The following is a 14041-nucleotide window of genomic DNA, read 5'->3' as shown; positions in this document are numbered from 1 at the left end:
TGGGAAAGAGGTCATCGGGTAAGACATGGAGGCCACTGATGGAACAGATTGAACACGGGTTGCAGAGGTCAGCAGGAGTCAGATCAGAGATTCTTACCTTCATGGCGAGGAGTTCAGGCTTTATTTAAGTGCCATGTGAAGGCACTCAAGTGTTTTAAGCAAGAGGGTGACGTGATCACTGTTTAAGATGCTCTGGAGAGAAAGCTGTCACACTGTCTAGGGGATGATGGAAGCTGGGGCAAGGCAGATGGACAGAGGTGTGCCTGGGAGGCGCGGTCTCTGGGATTTAAGAATCCCTAGTGGAGGGAGAAACCAGGCTGTGTTCCGGGTTTGGCCAGCAGTGGTGAGAGCACCCATTCCTGGGATGAAGACGAGTGCAGGGTCGTGGCTGGGAGGGGGCAGGTAGGTGTGGCCCGTCCTGCCAGCACCGGCCCCTCTATGTGTGGGTGTCAAGACCGTCCCAGGCACCCTGAGGGCCCAGCGCCCACACATGCACAGACATCTGTTGATTGGAATTCTCTCCACTATCTTCACCTGGGTCAAGTCTTCACTCTAGGGGGCCTGTGTTTGATTTTATTATACTCAAATTTTGCAAGAGCAACGGGTGAAAAATAAGGGTACCTTTTTTTAAAAATAGAAAATGTGTGGTTATAAATGACTGAGCATTTCTGGTACATCCTGTACAATGCACGGATGACTCCAAAAAGCTTTCCTCAAATGTTCTGAGAAACTTGGATTTTAATATGGCATTGTTTTCTATTTAGGAAATACCTCAATTTTTACTTGTTAAAGTAAAAACACTTCCATATGAAGCTTGTTGCCTATCTCAAGTAAATCTTTCATTTTCCTAGAGATATTTAAAAAATTCACAACCTAGAAAGAATGCAAGTGGCAGGCAACATAAAGGATGGCCCACAAGCATACAACTCTGGGATCCCTTAAATACGTACGATGGGCCGGGGGCCAACGTCCACTAGTTCCGGGCTTTCTTGTCTCTGGGTCTATTTCATTTTCTGTAAAACAAGGGTTTTGAACTAGACCAGGGGTTCCCAGAATTCCAGATTCCACAGGTCAGGAGGCTGATCTGCACTGTTGCCATATTATATTTTCCGGCGGGTGGAGGGTGGCACACGGTATTGCCAACTGTTTTCAAGTAGGGAATTACTAAGAAACTGCTATTTATGTTTGCCATTTAAAATTTTTTTTAATTTTAAGATTAATTTTACTTATTTTTGGCTGCGTTGGTCTTCGTTACTGTGCATGCACTTTCTCTAGTTGCAGCGAGCGGGGGCTGCTCTTTGTTGCAGTGCGCGGGCTTCTCATTGCGGTGGCTTCTCTTGTTACGGAGCACAAGCTCTAGGCGCGTGGGCTTCAGTAGTTGTGGCACACGGGCTTAGTTGCTCTCCGGCATGTGGGATCTTCCCGGACCAGGGATTGAACCCGTGTCCCGTGTTGGCAGGCAGATTCTTTACCACTGTGCCAGCAGAGAAGTCCTGTGTTTGCCGTTTCCTGAAGGTTTAATGCCAAGAGTGGAGGAAAAGCATGTCAGTTAAAGGATAGATAGTGCTTTAATGGAAGGGAACCGGCTCGTTGCCCTTTCGTCTTGAGTACGGGGGAGCCCTTTATCATGCCCAGCACTGGTGTGTGTAGACTGGCGGCAGGAGTCCGTGCACAGCCTTCAGAGATCCGACACGGTCCCAGCATCACCTTAGGTGGAGAAGATCTGGGGTCTCAAATCATGTCGGCACGAGCAAGGGGCCAGGAATTGGGAGACGTGGCTTTTACGCTCACTGAGCCTCCAGGGACCTGGGTCTCCTCACCCAAGAAGCAACTTGCTATGGGATGAAGTCATGCCAGTCTCTAGGCCGGAGAAGAAAGCTCGTGAGGGACGTAGATGTAAGTTACGGTTACTGGACTGCTTCTTGGTTTGGGCAGTGGGCCTGTTCATCGTGTTATGAATAGTAAGTGAAGTCAGGAAGTCTCTTTTGCCAGAGATTCCCACCCTGGAGACTTTGCCTGGGCCCTTACCTTGCCAGATGGATAACCGAGACGAATGGTTGTTACCTAGACACCTCCCCTTCCTAGACACCCCAGCTCCAAGGGCGACTCCTGCACTTCTGTCCTGGGGTGAGGGGAGTCACAGGGACCGTTTGGCAGATAAAGGAACTGAGGGGCTTGGGTCACAGCCCACCTGCTGGGAGGCCCAGGTCATTGCAGGGACGGGACGGAGCAACTTGATCCTGGGCCTGCCTGCAGCGACCTTTCGGTAACAGCACTGGTGAGGACAGCGAGGCCCCCAGTAAGAAGGGGGTGGATCAGCTAGGATCCCAAACTCATATTCTTAGCCACACGACTCTGTTCTCAAGACTTCAGTGTGTCTTCAAGAATAATTTTAAACATCATGGTTAGGGCTCAAATAATTCCATTTCTATAAACTGTGCTCTGATTCACATTTGCCTACTCACAAAACAAGAGGTGGTCGTTAAAAGGTCATCTCTACTTTTTCCCATTAGAAAAGTAGAAAAATGACCTTACAGAAGGCTCAGCAAAGACATGGCTGTGATGGACGGCAGCGTGGGCGCCCAGCCAGTGTTGAGCGAGGGACTCCAGCCGGTATCCCTGGTGGGGCTGCCCTGCCCCTAACTGTCGCCGGACAGAGATCAGAACCGGCTTGCCCAACACCATGGCTAAATTTAGTGTCATGATGAGCAGTAAAATTCACATGTTCTTTATTTAGTCCATATAATACACCATTTTTAGAGTTTTTTTTTAAATTAGATAAAAGAGCATATTAAATGGCAAGTGTATGAAGTTTCTCTTCATAAACAATTTGTCAAAACAAAAAGTTTTGAATTACAAAATGTTAAAAAATATGTAGGTACTTAACATTTCACTAAAGCATAAAGTTACAGATATTTTCTGAAGAAAAATAATTGTGCCACTTACCTATTTTTGCTGTTTCTATGAACTTTTTTTATTCTGTACATAGGACATTTTGTACAAAATATGAAGTCTACATTTTTATTACTCATTACCATAAAACAAAGGTACAATGTATGTACAATATTAAAAGGAAGCCATACTAAAGCTGCACTAAAAAGACACTCGGAATAGTGACATTTCTGATGTACAGATACATTTCAGAAAGAGTGAAGATGCCAAACGCAGAACTTTATGAAGAAAAACAGTCACCAGTTTATTTTCAATGTAGTACTTCTGAAATCAATTTGGTACAGAATAAACAGTGTATCTATGTAATAATATGTCAGTTGAACAATTAGCACAGGGAATCTGAGTACTAACTAGGAAAACTTTCATAGGCCAAAATATTAAATAATACTCTTGTCAAAGAAAATTAGTTTCTCTCAAAACTTTTTTTTTCCTCCCTTTTTGGTGAATGTTTGTCTTCAATAAAGAGCAGAAGTAAAACCTAGACAAAAAGATGTTCTTATACGTTGAGCTTTCCACATCACCCAAACACTGATATTTTGCTTTTTCCCTAGGGCAAGAGGAGAGGCTTCCCAGAAACCTCTGTCGCAAACATAACTGAGAACATCCAAATCAAGTATATCTGAGAATCTATCAGCTAAAGACGGAAGTTCAAACAATGGTTTATCAAAATACGTAAGACACTGCTTTATACAATAAAAAGCACCCTTTTTCCCTCAAAAGGAGAAGGCATCTAAACTTTTTTTAAATGATAAATTTCATCATGGTAAAGTGGATGGATACTTGTCAAGTTTCTCAGGAAATGTTCCTCCTCACAAAGCGGGCTTCTCCCCTTTCAGCTGGGGCAGCCTCCTAATTTAGTACTTGCTTTGAACACAAGAAATCCCCTCCCTCCAAAAGATTTTCCTACAGGAAACAAGGAAATAAACATCATCAAAGGATTTAAGTGAAACCAACGGGCAGCAGGTACCACAGCTGCACAGGGAACCACGTCTGCTTCTCACAACGTCTGAGTGGATTCCCAAGACCTCAACTAAAAAACAGATTCTGAAAGAAGCCACGTTTCACCTTTGATGCATCAAGACATTTAACATCAAGTTATAGAATCTTATGCCAGAGACAGAAGAAACTAGAATCACTGGTTTAGAGCAGCAGTACGCATCTCAAATAGCTTTCAAGCAGGGTAAGTAAGTCAAAATACTGGCCACCCGGAGAGAAATAAAGAACAAAGCATTAAGTTTAAAGATTTTTCTCCTCGTGCTGTTCCATCAAAAACAAAAAGCTTAATACATGCAAGGAAGTCTGAAATATTTAGCAGCATTGAAGGCCGATGAAAACTCAAGACGCTGTATTTTCCTTATGAGGCATCTGTTACATGCGCTCTTTTCAACAGAAAGAGACTCCTTGGAAGCCATCGCTGCTGCCGCCTCCCCGAAGCCCTCAGGGCCACACTGTGGGGAGGGGGGTGCCTGCCCACGGTGCTGTTTCTGCTACTTTTGCCCAAAGGCAGCGGTGGCCTGCATCAGGCCGAGAGCTGGCCTCACTCAAAATGATCTCGTCCTAATTTTCTACAAAATGTGGAATTCTCAGAGACTATAATTTTATTAATTGAAGAGCCTTGTTCCAGGGCAACAACGTGTAAGTAGAGAGAAATCATTCTGCAAAGAGTAAGACACGAACACATCCCTTTAAAATTCCAATTCCAGTCAAGAGAAAGCTCTTTTTAAAACCAATTTCTCCACTACGAGCTCACTCCGGATCCTGGTCCTGGACCGCAGACTTGGAAACATGGCTTTAGCGATGCACAGCAGCAGCAGGACGTGGTACGCACGGTATTGGTCAAAGTCAAGCGGCCCCTCAGGAAAAGACAGCGGCCGGGGACTGCCGTGTCACTTTCCCAGTTGAGCTGTGTTGGAGCGATGACAGCAAAGAACCACTTCAATGAGGTTAAAAAGCAAAAACAAACCAAAAAACCCCAGAAGGAAACTGCTGGCGTTAACAATCACGTGGGAACAATCTCAAGGGTTGTAAAGCCTTAAAAAATAGGTAATACTTTTTTAAAGTGCTCCTTTGACTTGAAAAACATTGATATTATCACTGGACCACCTATCTTAAATGATCGCAAATTCCATTTGGGGAGAACGTGAAGATGACGACTAGGGTGCTTTCCTTAGCTCTGATTTTGGAAAACCGGCTTACTTGGGACCGTGCAGGGGACACCATGGGTGGCATGTGGCCCTGGGTGGTCACCATTGTTTGAACTCCTAGTCTCGAGCTGAGGCGGAAGGATGTTATTGCCTACAGAACGAACGGGGTTGGAGAAAGCTTTGACTTAAGTGTAACTGATTTGTATGGCACACAGCGTGTATTTTCTACAGATCGGAGCAGGACTGGTGCCCACACAGCGTCGGGGCTAGCGCCCGTCCTGGGGGACCAGCTCCTCAGCACGGCCGTGGGCCTCCAGGGCGCTCTTCGTGTGCAGGTCCTGGGGCAGCTCGGACTTGCGGCGCACCAGGGGCCGGTCCTTCTTCAGGTCCTTCTGTGCCTGGAATAAAAACGCACGGCGTTGGCTACAGACCCAGCGACCCGGAAGTGTGCTCGCTCTGCACTGAGCCAGCGGTGCCCACACTCAGCGCCTCCCTGGGGATTTGGAGCACACAAAGGGCAGGATGTCTCTTATCTCCCTCATTAACCAAGAACGCCTCATTTATTAAAAGTAACCCAAGGATGGCGTGCATAATACTGGCATTGGGGTCTTCTAAAAGGCGTAGTTTTTTTGGGCTTCCCCAGTGGCGCAGTGGTTGAGAGTCTGCCTGCCAATGCAGGGGACACGGGTTCATGCCCCGGTCTGGGAAGATCCCACATGCCGTGGAGCAGCTAGGCCCGTGAGCCATGGCCGGTGAGCCTGAGCATCCGGAGCCTGTGCTCCACAACGGGAGAGGCCACAACAGTGAGAGGCCCACGTACCGCAAAAAAAAAAAAAAAAATAAAAAAAAAAAAAAATAAAAGGCGTAGTTTTTTACGGAGCATCGAGTACCGCTATTTTGCAAATTCACCAGTTTTAGTAAATCCCATAGTTGGTAAGATCTTCCTATTTCATAAAATGTTACCGAAGTCATTTTATGGCTATGTCCCTTCCAGAAGCATTTCAGGAAGTTGAAATTTCCCTTGGAGGTAAATAAAAAGCAAGAATGAATAACATTTAAACTGGGCTCGAAGCCAATAAATAACAGGTCTAAAACTTCTATCAAATTTGAAAAAAGATACTTAAAATGAGAGGTATTAAATGGGTCATGTAGGGGGAAAAGCCCTCTAGAATTCAGAAAAACTGTATTTAATTATTTGTATAAAATTTCCTAATAAGGGTAAGATATAAGACTCCCATCTCCATTCCATTTTTTTCCTAAAGTTAGGACATTTTGGTTTTACTCAACAAAACAAAATGAAAACAAACACCCCAAAACAAAAAAACCCTACATGAATCCCTTTTTGCATGGGATTTAGAGATCTGTGTCTGCAAAGAAAGGGGGGGGGGGCCTGATATGGGGCGTTTATACACCGAAAGTGTCCATTTCCACGCATAATAGTTAAACAAGTTATTTGGTTTTGGAGTAGGGCCATTGCATCAATAGCAGTATCTTTGAAACAAAACAAGCCACCTAAATCACCTAGACACAACGTATGTACCAGGAGGCTGCCAGTGCATGAGGAACTTTAACCAGAACCACGTCTTCCTTTTTGTTTAGTGTCTCCAGCAAAGGGGAGATTATATTTAAAGAGAAGAAGTTTCGTTTGTGGTGGTGGTCAAACACCTACCAGAAGAAACCTGTATTAAGTCAATCACTTGACAACAGAAAGAACGTATCCCTAATCACTCCTCACAGCACCCAGCTTGCCAACATCGGTGGTACGACACGCAAAGTGTAATTCTCTTTGCGTTAATGAAACAGCCAAGGCCTTGCAGACGCCATATATGAAAAGTGCACACTTTTGCAGAGCTAATATTTCTTAGGGTTCTTTGCAAATTTATCTCTGACAACCTCAATAATATCAAGGTTTGTAAGGAATTTTCCGTGAAATCATTTTAGGATTATCTCTAGAACCGTTATTTGAATATTAATGTTCATTTACGGCAAAGACAGGAATTCTGATTTTTTTCTCCTGGGAACTAGTGTAAGATGCCTTCAGGACAACCCCGCGTGTCAGGAGACTGTGGAGGCCCCTCTGTCCCCGAGGGGCTGCCTGTCACGGTCACAGTCCTTGTAAGAGTGGTCTCATCTGTGGAGCGTGTTTGCCTTTGACCCATGCAAAACTCAGAGGGAAATTCTACCCTGAATTTTATGTCCATTCCAGGTGGAGCTGTAAAACAAAGCAAAGCGAAGCAAAACAAAATCAAGCCTTTCAGACACTTGAAATATTTAATAAATGCCGCAACAGGCATTCCAAAGAGAAGAAACATTTTGATAGAAAATGCCTGGAACCAATAAATGCAAATTGAGAAGGCAAACATGACCCCGGAAGCTTCTGGAAGGACAGAGAGTGTGATGGACCCATCTGAGCCTTTCTGCATAGCCATTTAAAACCAGTGTGTAAAGCAGAGAGCAATTTCACAAGCGACAAGGCAGGAAAGAAATCAGAAAAAGGGGAGGCAGGAGAGTGGGACATCATGCAGACGGTTCCCCTAGACGAGTGACACTGGTGGAGGGATGTGTGGGCTGAGCATGCTGTTGACGGTGGGCAGACAAGACAGACGGACACGCTGCCCCAGACGCCCCTACGGAGGCGCAAGCCAGAAAGAAACGGCCTCTGTCTGCGGCAAAATGGCAGCGCTGAAAGGCTAAATCTATACAGTAAATGGGAAAACAACATCGGGTGGGTCATACAGAAGAGTGCACATTTTACTACTGAATTTAGGACAGAACTCATCAAAAATCTCTTGAGGGACCAGATTTCTTTGTCTTCACCATCACAAGCTGGAATGACAGGGAAAATACTTCACATACATAACATTGTCAGTGCTTTTCCTAAATATAAAAGCCTTAAATACACTTCTACGTACTGAGTAAGGAATACCTTCACTTCCCACCTTCCGTCTTTCTACACCTTCCTTAACTGCATGGTTGACACTGCTTTCCTCCCGACCGACTGTTAAAAATGAGAATTGTAAAACATTTTAAATGTCTCTGATATAAATGTCATTCACATGAACTTTACTAGTTTATTTTGGAGGTTCTACATAGGGTTACACAATTTTCTCAAAAGAAACCCAAATCATGGCTCCGACAGGTAAATATATAATTGAATTCCTCCACAAAATTCCAACCAAGTACATTCCATTAGCATTAGGGTCTCCTCTCCCAGAGAACCGGCAACACTGTCATTTACCTCACATGCATCCTGAGCCCACATTCGAATCATTTCAAAGAAATGCGGGATTATTTTGATATTTGGGGGAAATTCAATTGATCCATAGAAATCTACAGTAAGTCTTGAAATTGGGTCATGTTACTCTTCCAACTTTATTCTTTTTTCAGAGTTATTTCGGCTATTCTAGGTCCTTTGTATTTCCATATGAATTTCAGAATTAACTGGTCAATGTCTTTTAAAAAAAGAAAAGTGCCTGTTGGGATTCTGACTGGATTGTGTTAATTTTGGGGGAGAACTGGCGTCTTAACAGCATGGAGTCCCAGGAATGTGATCTGTAGAAATCTAAAGGTTATGGGTAGGGGGATAATTTTTGTAAGAATGTCAATTACACAGAAAACTCAGTCATACAGTCTAATTTCAAAAGTCATGAAAACAAACCAGCAAACTAAAAGAGTTCTCCAAGCAATGTCCTGTCTACACATGCTGTCTCAGAACTAATGAGTAGATGACTACAGAGGCTGCTTCCTTCATAACTCTTGCAAGGAAGGAGACACGCCCTCCTCCAAGGGCCCCTGGAAGATCGGCCACCAAGGAGATACTAGAGGTGACTTTCAAAGGCAGTCTTACTCAAGGTGAGAATGTTATTTTAATTTGCGTTCTTCATCTCCTACAGAGCAGGCCCTAAATCAGAAACCATAGGTCCATAGATTATGTAATTATGTAATACGTTCATTACATTTTGGGCATAGTTTATTCTTTTCCTAGCTTTAATTATCAAGTCAAAGGATGTACCTACCAAAAAGAAAAATCCTCCAACCCTAAAAATATTTAACGTTAAAGACTGGCTTGTAAGACATCAGTTTCCTTTTCTATGCTGTATGGCCTGAGTGACCTAAAGACTAACATGTGGTCACAAACCCACGGGCAGGCTTGCTGGTAGGAGGGACCCTGATTTTGATTTCCTCTGACTGCCTGCAGTAACGAGGCCAGTGTTCACAGCTTTTAGCCCACCTGAAGCCAAAAAATCAAAATGGTAATCAAAGAGGTGGCCTCAAATTCCTTTCCAAGTTCAAAAAAAAATTAAGAAGTAGGAAAATTAACACCCCAGAGAGAGAGAAAAAGATAAGGATTTTCATGTTTTTTATTCAATCTGTTCATTGCTAAGAATATTGCAAGGAAATTATGGAATCCAACTGGATTAAGTAAAAAAACGAGTTACTGATGTTCTTGCACTGTATGTTTAGTGTTTGCGTCCACCTGCTTTTATCTTAACCTAAGGCCAAGAACTAGCCGGGCAGGAAGAGGCAGGGATGGGCCAGTGCAGGTGCTTTACTCTGGAAGCACCAAGAAAAAGGCATCTGGCCCAGCGCTGCCTGGTCAGAAAACGATGCCAGCCACATATGTAATTCCAGATTTTCTAGTAGCCACATTGAAAAAGTGAAAAGCAACTGATGAAATTTATTTTACTAATATTTTTAAAATTTAGCCCAGTATATCCAAAATACTATCATTTCAACATGTTATCAGTAACAGAAAATTATGAAGGAGATGTTTCTAGGTCCTTTCCTCACACTAAGCCTGGGAGTTCCCGTGCGTGTTTTGGGCTGCGGCACAGCTCAGTGCAGACGGCCACATGTCACGTGTGCCTCAGGGCTGCCGTGTTGGGCAGTGCAGTCTGCATGGTCTAGAGCCTGTGCTCTTGGTAATGCCTGATCCTGTCTGATCAGGTGGGGAATACAATTTACTTGAGTTAAAAACAAGTAGGTTAAAAAAAAACCCTCTCTGAGCTCAGAATGACACCATGATCTAGAAACCATCTGCATTCGGTATGCAGTATAATTTTAGCCTAACTTGTTACTTTTCAGAATTGTAGTGCTGGATGTCTTTAGGAATTCTTAGCTCAAAGGGGATTAAAGTTTCAGAGTCAGAAAGGGCCATATCCCCAAATCCAGTGAGCACTTTATCAACTGCAAGGATTGAGAACAGGAGGTACAATCAGAGACCTACAGCAACTGCAAGGCTCCTTATACGTGGCGACTCCACCCACTACCCTCTCTAAAGCCTAAATCGTAAAGGTTCCCCATTTAGTGACAGGGGCCTTTCTTTGGATCGGTGGTGATCTAAATATGCATCTCCACAAAGTGGAAACAAAACCACTTGAGTGTGGGTATTGCATGAGGGTCCTGACAGAGCCCTGACCCTGGCACAGGCCTGTGAGGCAGCGTGACCCTGCTGTTGACAGGATAAGGGCTCTGCCTGATGTCCTGGGGCCCGGGGGCCGGCAGTAACTGTGGAGAAGTAAGAGGGGTGCCTCTGGGCCACAGGAGAAGTCGCAAGGGGGGCAGAGGGAGCAGAGAGGGAAGACATCACCGCAAACCTCTGAGTCTTTGCTCTCGTTAACATTTGACTGCAGTTAAGAATTGGGATTATTACTGTTAAGGTAAATGAAGAAACACATTTCAGGCACATACTTAATCCTTAAAAACTGTTTCTCGGGCTTTCCTGGGGGCACAGTGGTTGAGAGTCCGCCTGCCGATGCAGGGGACACGGGTTCGTGCCCCGGTCCGGGAAGATCCCACATGCTGTGGAGCGGCTGGGCCCGTGAGCCATGGCCGCTGAGGCTGCGTGTCCGGAGCCTGTGCTCCGCAACGGGAGAGGCCGCAACAGTGAGAGGCCCGCGTACCGCAAAAAAAAAACAAACAAAAAAAAACTGTTTCTACTAGTTTGATCTAAGATATATGGATGAAATGCTTCCTGTAAGATTACCACCATGTAATTTTTCTCTTTAGCTTACACCGGAGGCACTGCTGTCTATCCCATCACTAAAATCACAGGCACGTCTTAAGCAAGTCTCTAAGGAGCGCACCTAGCTTAGCTCTGTGCACTTTTACCTGGCGAGCCTCTTCGTTCACTGTCTTTCTCAGCATCTGCACATCTTCAAATAAAGGCCCATCTGTCTCCACTGCCACCGGAAGGCTCATGGTGCTCGCTTGACTACACACTGCGTACTGCAATGCAAAGCGCGGAGTCACTCTCGGTCAGGTCAGCGCTCAGGGCTCGGCTCCAGGGCTCCTGGCCCAAGCCACCCACCGCGGCCCCTCCTGAAGGGAGCCCGCGTGCAGGGGAGTGCTCCCTGCACGGCCTACACCTGCAGCGCCTGGGCCGGGGCGTCGCCTCATTCCAGACTGTCCCAGCCCCTTGCTGGGCAACATCCTGCCCTGGAGCCTCGGCCCGCTGACTCCCTGTGAGCCTGGATCTGGTCACGGGAACTCTTCCCGCGGAAACCTCCGCCTCCAGCCCCCAACCTCTGCACACAGCCTTGCCCTCCTCTACCTGCCCCCTCGCTCCTGGTCCTCATCTTCTCGGCATTTTCCAGACTCGCCTGAACCCCATCGCTGATCACACCCTTTTACTCACAGCCTCTCTGCTCTCCTCCCAGACGACACAACCCCAATGGGTCCCACAGCTGGCACCTCACTCTGCAACCTCAGGGCCGGGCCTGCGGGAGGGAGGCCTGGTACGCCCATGTGTCAGTGGGGTCCCCTTGGCTGCCGCTGCTGTTCCCCACGGGGCATCCCGGGACTCCACTCTCTTTGGGTTCTGGGCCAAGTCAGGCTCTGCTGTGAGCAGGACGGGTTTCTGACTTTGTTTCCGTGAGTGGGACGTGGGGGTGAGATCACTTCGGAGGTGGCTGTGACGGCATGGGTGGGCTAAGGCACACGGAAAGCCCTGACTGTCCTCAGCATTTGGCGGCCACTCTCTGTGCGTCTGCAGCGAGCTGGGCGCTATTCCAAGCACAGCCTGTAAAGTGTCTGCTATGATCCCACTTGGCTGACGGGAACGCTGAGGTACCTACACTAACCGCGGGGCCCCAGGCCAGTGAAGGGGGAGCTGGGGTTCCGAGCCGCAGCCTCGCACCCCTTCCCCCAGGCCCTGTGCCCAGCTCATGCCCTCCTGGCCACAGTGAGCCCCTCTGCCTGGGCTGGGGACCCAGCACCCACCCCTACGCCCCGCCTGGCTCACCACCTCCCTCCCACCAGGCGGGAGACCAGGAGGGCCGCTCAGCTCTTAGCAGCCCCTCCTCCCCCCGACCCCTCGGCTCACCCCCGCGGCTCTGGGCCTCGCCTCTCTGACGGGACGCCGGGCACCAGGCCGTGGGTGACCGCTCTGTGGCCACGCGGGGGCCACAGTCGTCCCTGAAGCTGCCCCTCCCTGCCTGTGGCGCCGGCTGCCCCCAGCTTCTCTGTCACTGCTGAGAAGACAGTCTGTGCCCCTCCTCACGCCCCGAGGGTCTCACTGACCCTTGCCCGCGACCCCCCACACCCCCACCGGCCCCCGTGGCCGCCTGGCCCAGCCTCTCCACCACCCTGGTAAACGCGCCGCTCCCTCGCGGGAGCCACACCCTTGGCTCCGTTTCCTCCACCCGATGGGCACCCAGGCCCCCGCGGCGCCCTGTGCCTGCCACCCCTGTCAGCCCCGTCCAGCAGCGGCATCTCCACACGTTTCCCCAGGAGCCCCCGAGCGTCCAGAAGAGTTTCCTGAGCACAAGCCTGCCGAAGCCACTGGCTCTGGATGACACTGTGACACCTGCACACTGTTTGGTGCATAAAATTCACGGGTCCTGCCCCCTCTCCAGCTCTGTCCCTGTCACAGACCACACCCACCCTCCCCCATGAGTGACGCTCCGTCTACGGTTTCCCAGTCGTCCCTTCCCCTGCCTTGAGCCCCCGGCTGGTTAAGCCTCTTAGGTGAGCCTCTAAGAGGCTGGCTCCACCTCCAGGGGGCCCAGCACTCTTGGGGGCTAAGGTCCCGGTGCCATGGGGACACCTCGCCGTGGCCACCCTACCCTCCAGCCTTCCTTTACGTGTCTCTCTAAAGGCGTTGCCAGGCCTCTTGCCAGCATCGCCAGCACAACCCCCAGCGCGTGCTATCATCGACCGTCGCGATTGGGTTCTCTATGCTTCCATCTGGCTCCCCTCCTTGACACCTGGGGCCGTGTCTCATTCTCATTTTTGTATCCTGGGAAAGCGCTACCATTTGGGACACGCAGCTGGCACCCATCTGCCCAGAAAGGTGGTGACCTGCTGGGCGCAGGGAGCTGGGGTCTGCATGGCGCCTTGCCCCCCGGGGCTCAGCTGGGCGGGGCAGACGGAGCAGAGACACTGCAGTGCTAGAGGGGTGGTGCGGGGATGGTTCTTAACCAACATTTCAGCTTCGGCCACGCCAAGAGGACACCAGCGCTCTACACGGACCCTGCCAGCGGCCGTGCCTAGAGCAGTGCGGGCTCCGAGGCCCTGCTGGGGCTCAGGGCAAGGGAAGTACGCACAAGGATGCTACAAAATGCCTATGGGAAATCGATGTCACTAGCAGGTTCGGGGGCAGAGGAGTCTCACTAGGAATAAAAACCTTCCCGAGGCTGAAGTTCTCGACAGGTGAAATAAGGAAGGCACATTTCCCCAGAGAGGCTCATCTCCCAAAGGAAAGGCAGGCAACCAGACTCTGTGCCCTGGGCCTCCTATGGCATCGTCTTGTCATTGCAAAGGGGCAGAAACACTGAGCCAGAGCCACACTTAAAGTTCACAGAAGTGCCTTGTCTTCATTTCACATGACCCCCACAGGAGGGAGACAGGAGTACAACTGTTATATGGCCTCTTTTGGTGGACTAGGAAAAGCACATTTATGTTAGAAAGCGTCACTATCTCATGACTTAAAAAAAATTAAATCG

At 48.2% G+C, this 14041-nt stretch overlaps 1 protein-coding gene across 8 annotated transcripts in view; it reads right to left on the bottom strand.

Annotated features, from left to right (window-relative positions):
- Positions 1-2818: 2818 nt before the first annotated feature.
- PPP2R5C (protein phosphatase 2 regulatory subunit B'gamma) overlaps positions 2819-14041 on the bottom strand; it is a 133806-nt gene continuing 122583 nt past the window's right edge. The window contains exons 12-14 of one of the 8 annotated variants that reach the window (XM_081230337.1): positions 11183-11324; positions 8009-8094; positions 2819-5494 (exon numbers count right to left, since the gene is read on the bottom strand). In XM_081230337.1, coding sequence (XP_081086463.1) covers positions 5363-5494; positions 8009-8094; positions 11183-11324 — 360 coding nt within the window. In that variant the 3' untranslated portion in view covers positions 2819-5362. Of the gene's footprint in view, positions 5496-8008; positions 8095-11182; positions 11325-14041 lie in introns of those variants that run through there. The other 7 variants (XM_081230331.1, XM_081230332.1, XM_081230339.1 and 4 more) reach the window with 7 other exon arrangements.

The sequence above is a fragment of the Mesoplodon bidens genome (assembly GCF_964165515.1).
Source record: "Mesoplodon bidens genome assembly, chromosome: 3".
NCBI lineage: Eukaryota > Metazoa > Chordata > Mammalia > Artiodactyla > Ziphiidae > Mesoplodon > Mesoplodon bidens.
This window is presented reverse-complemented; position numbering and strand designations above follow the sequence as displayed.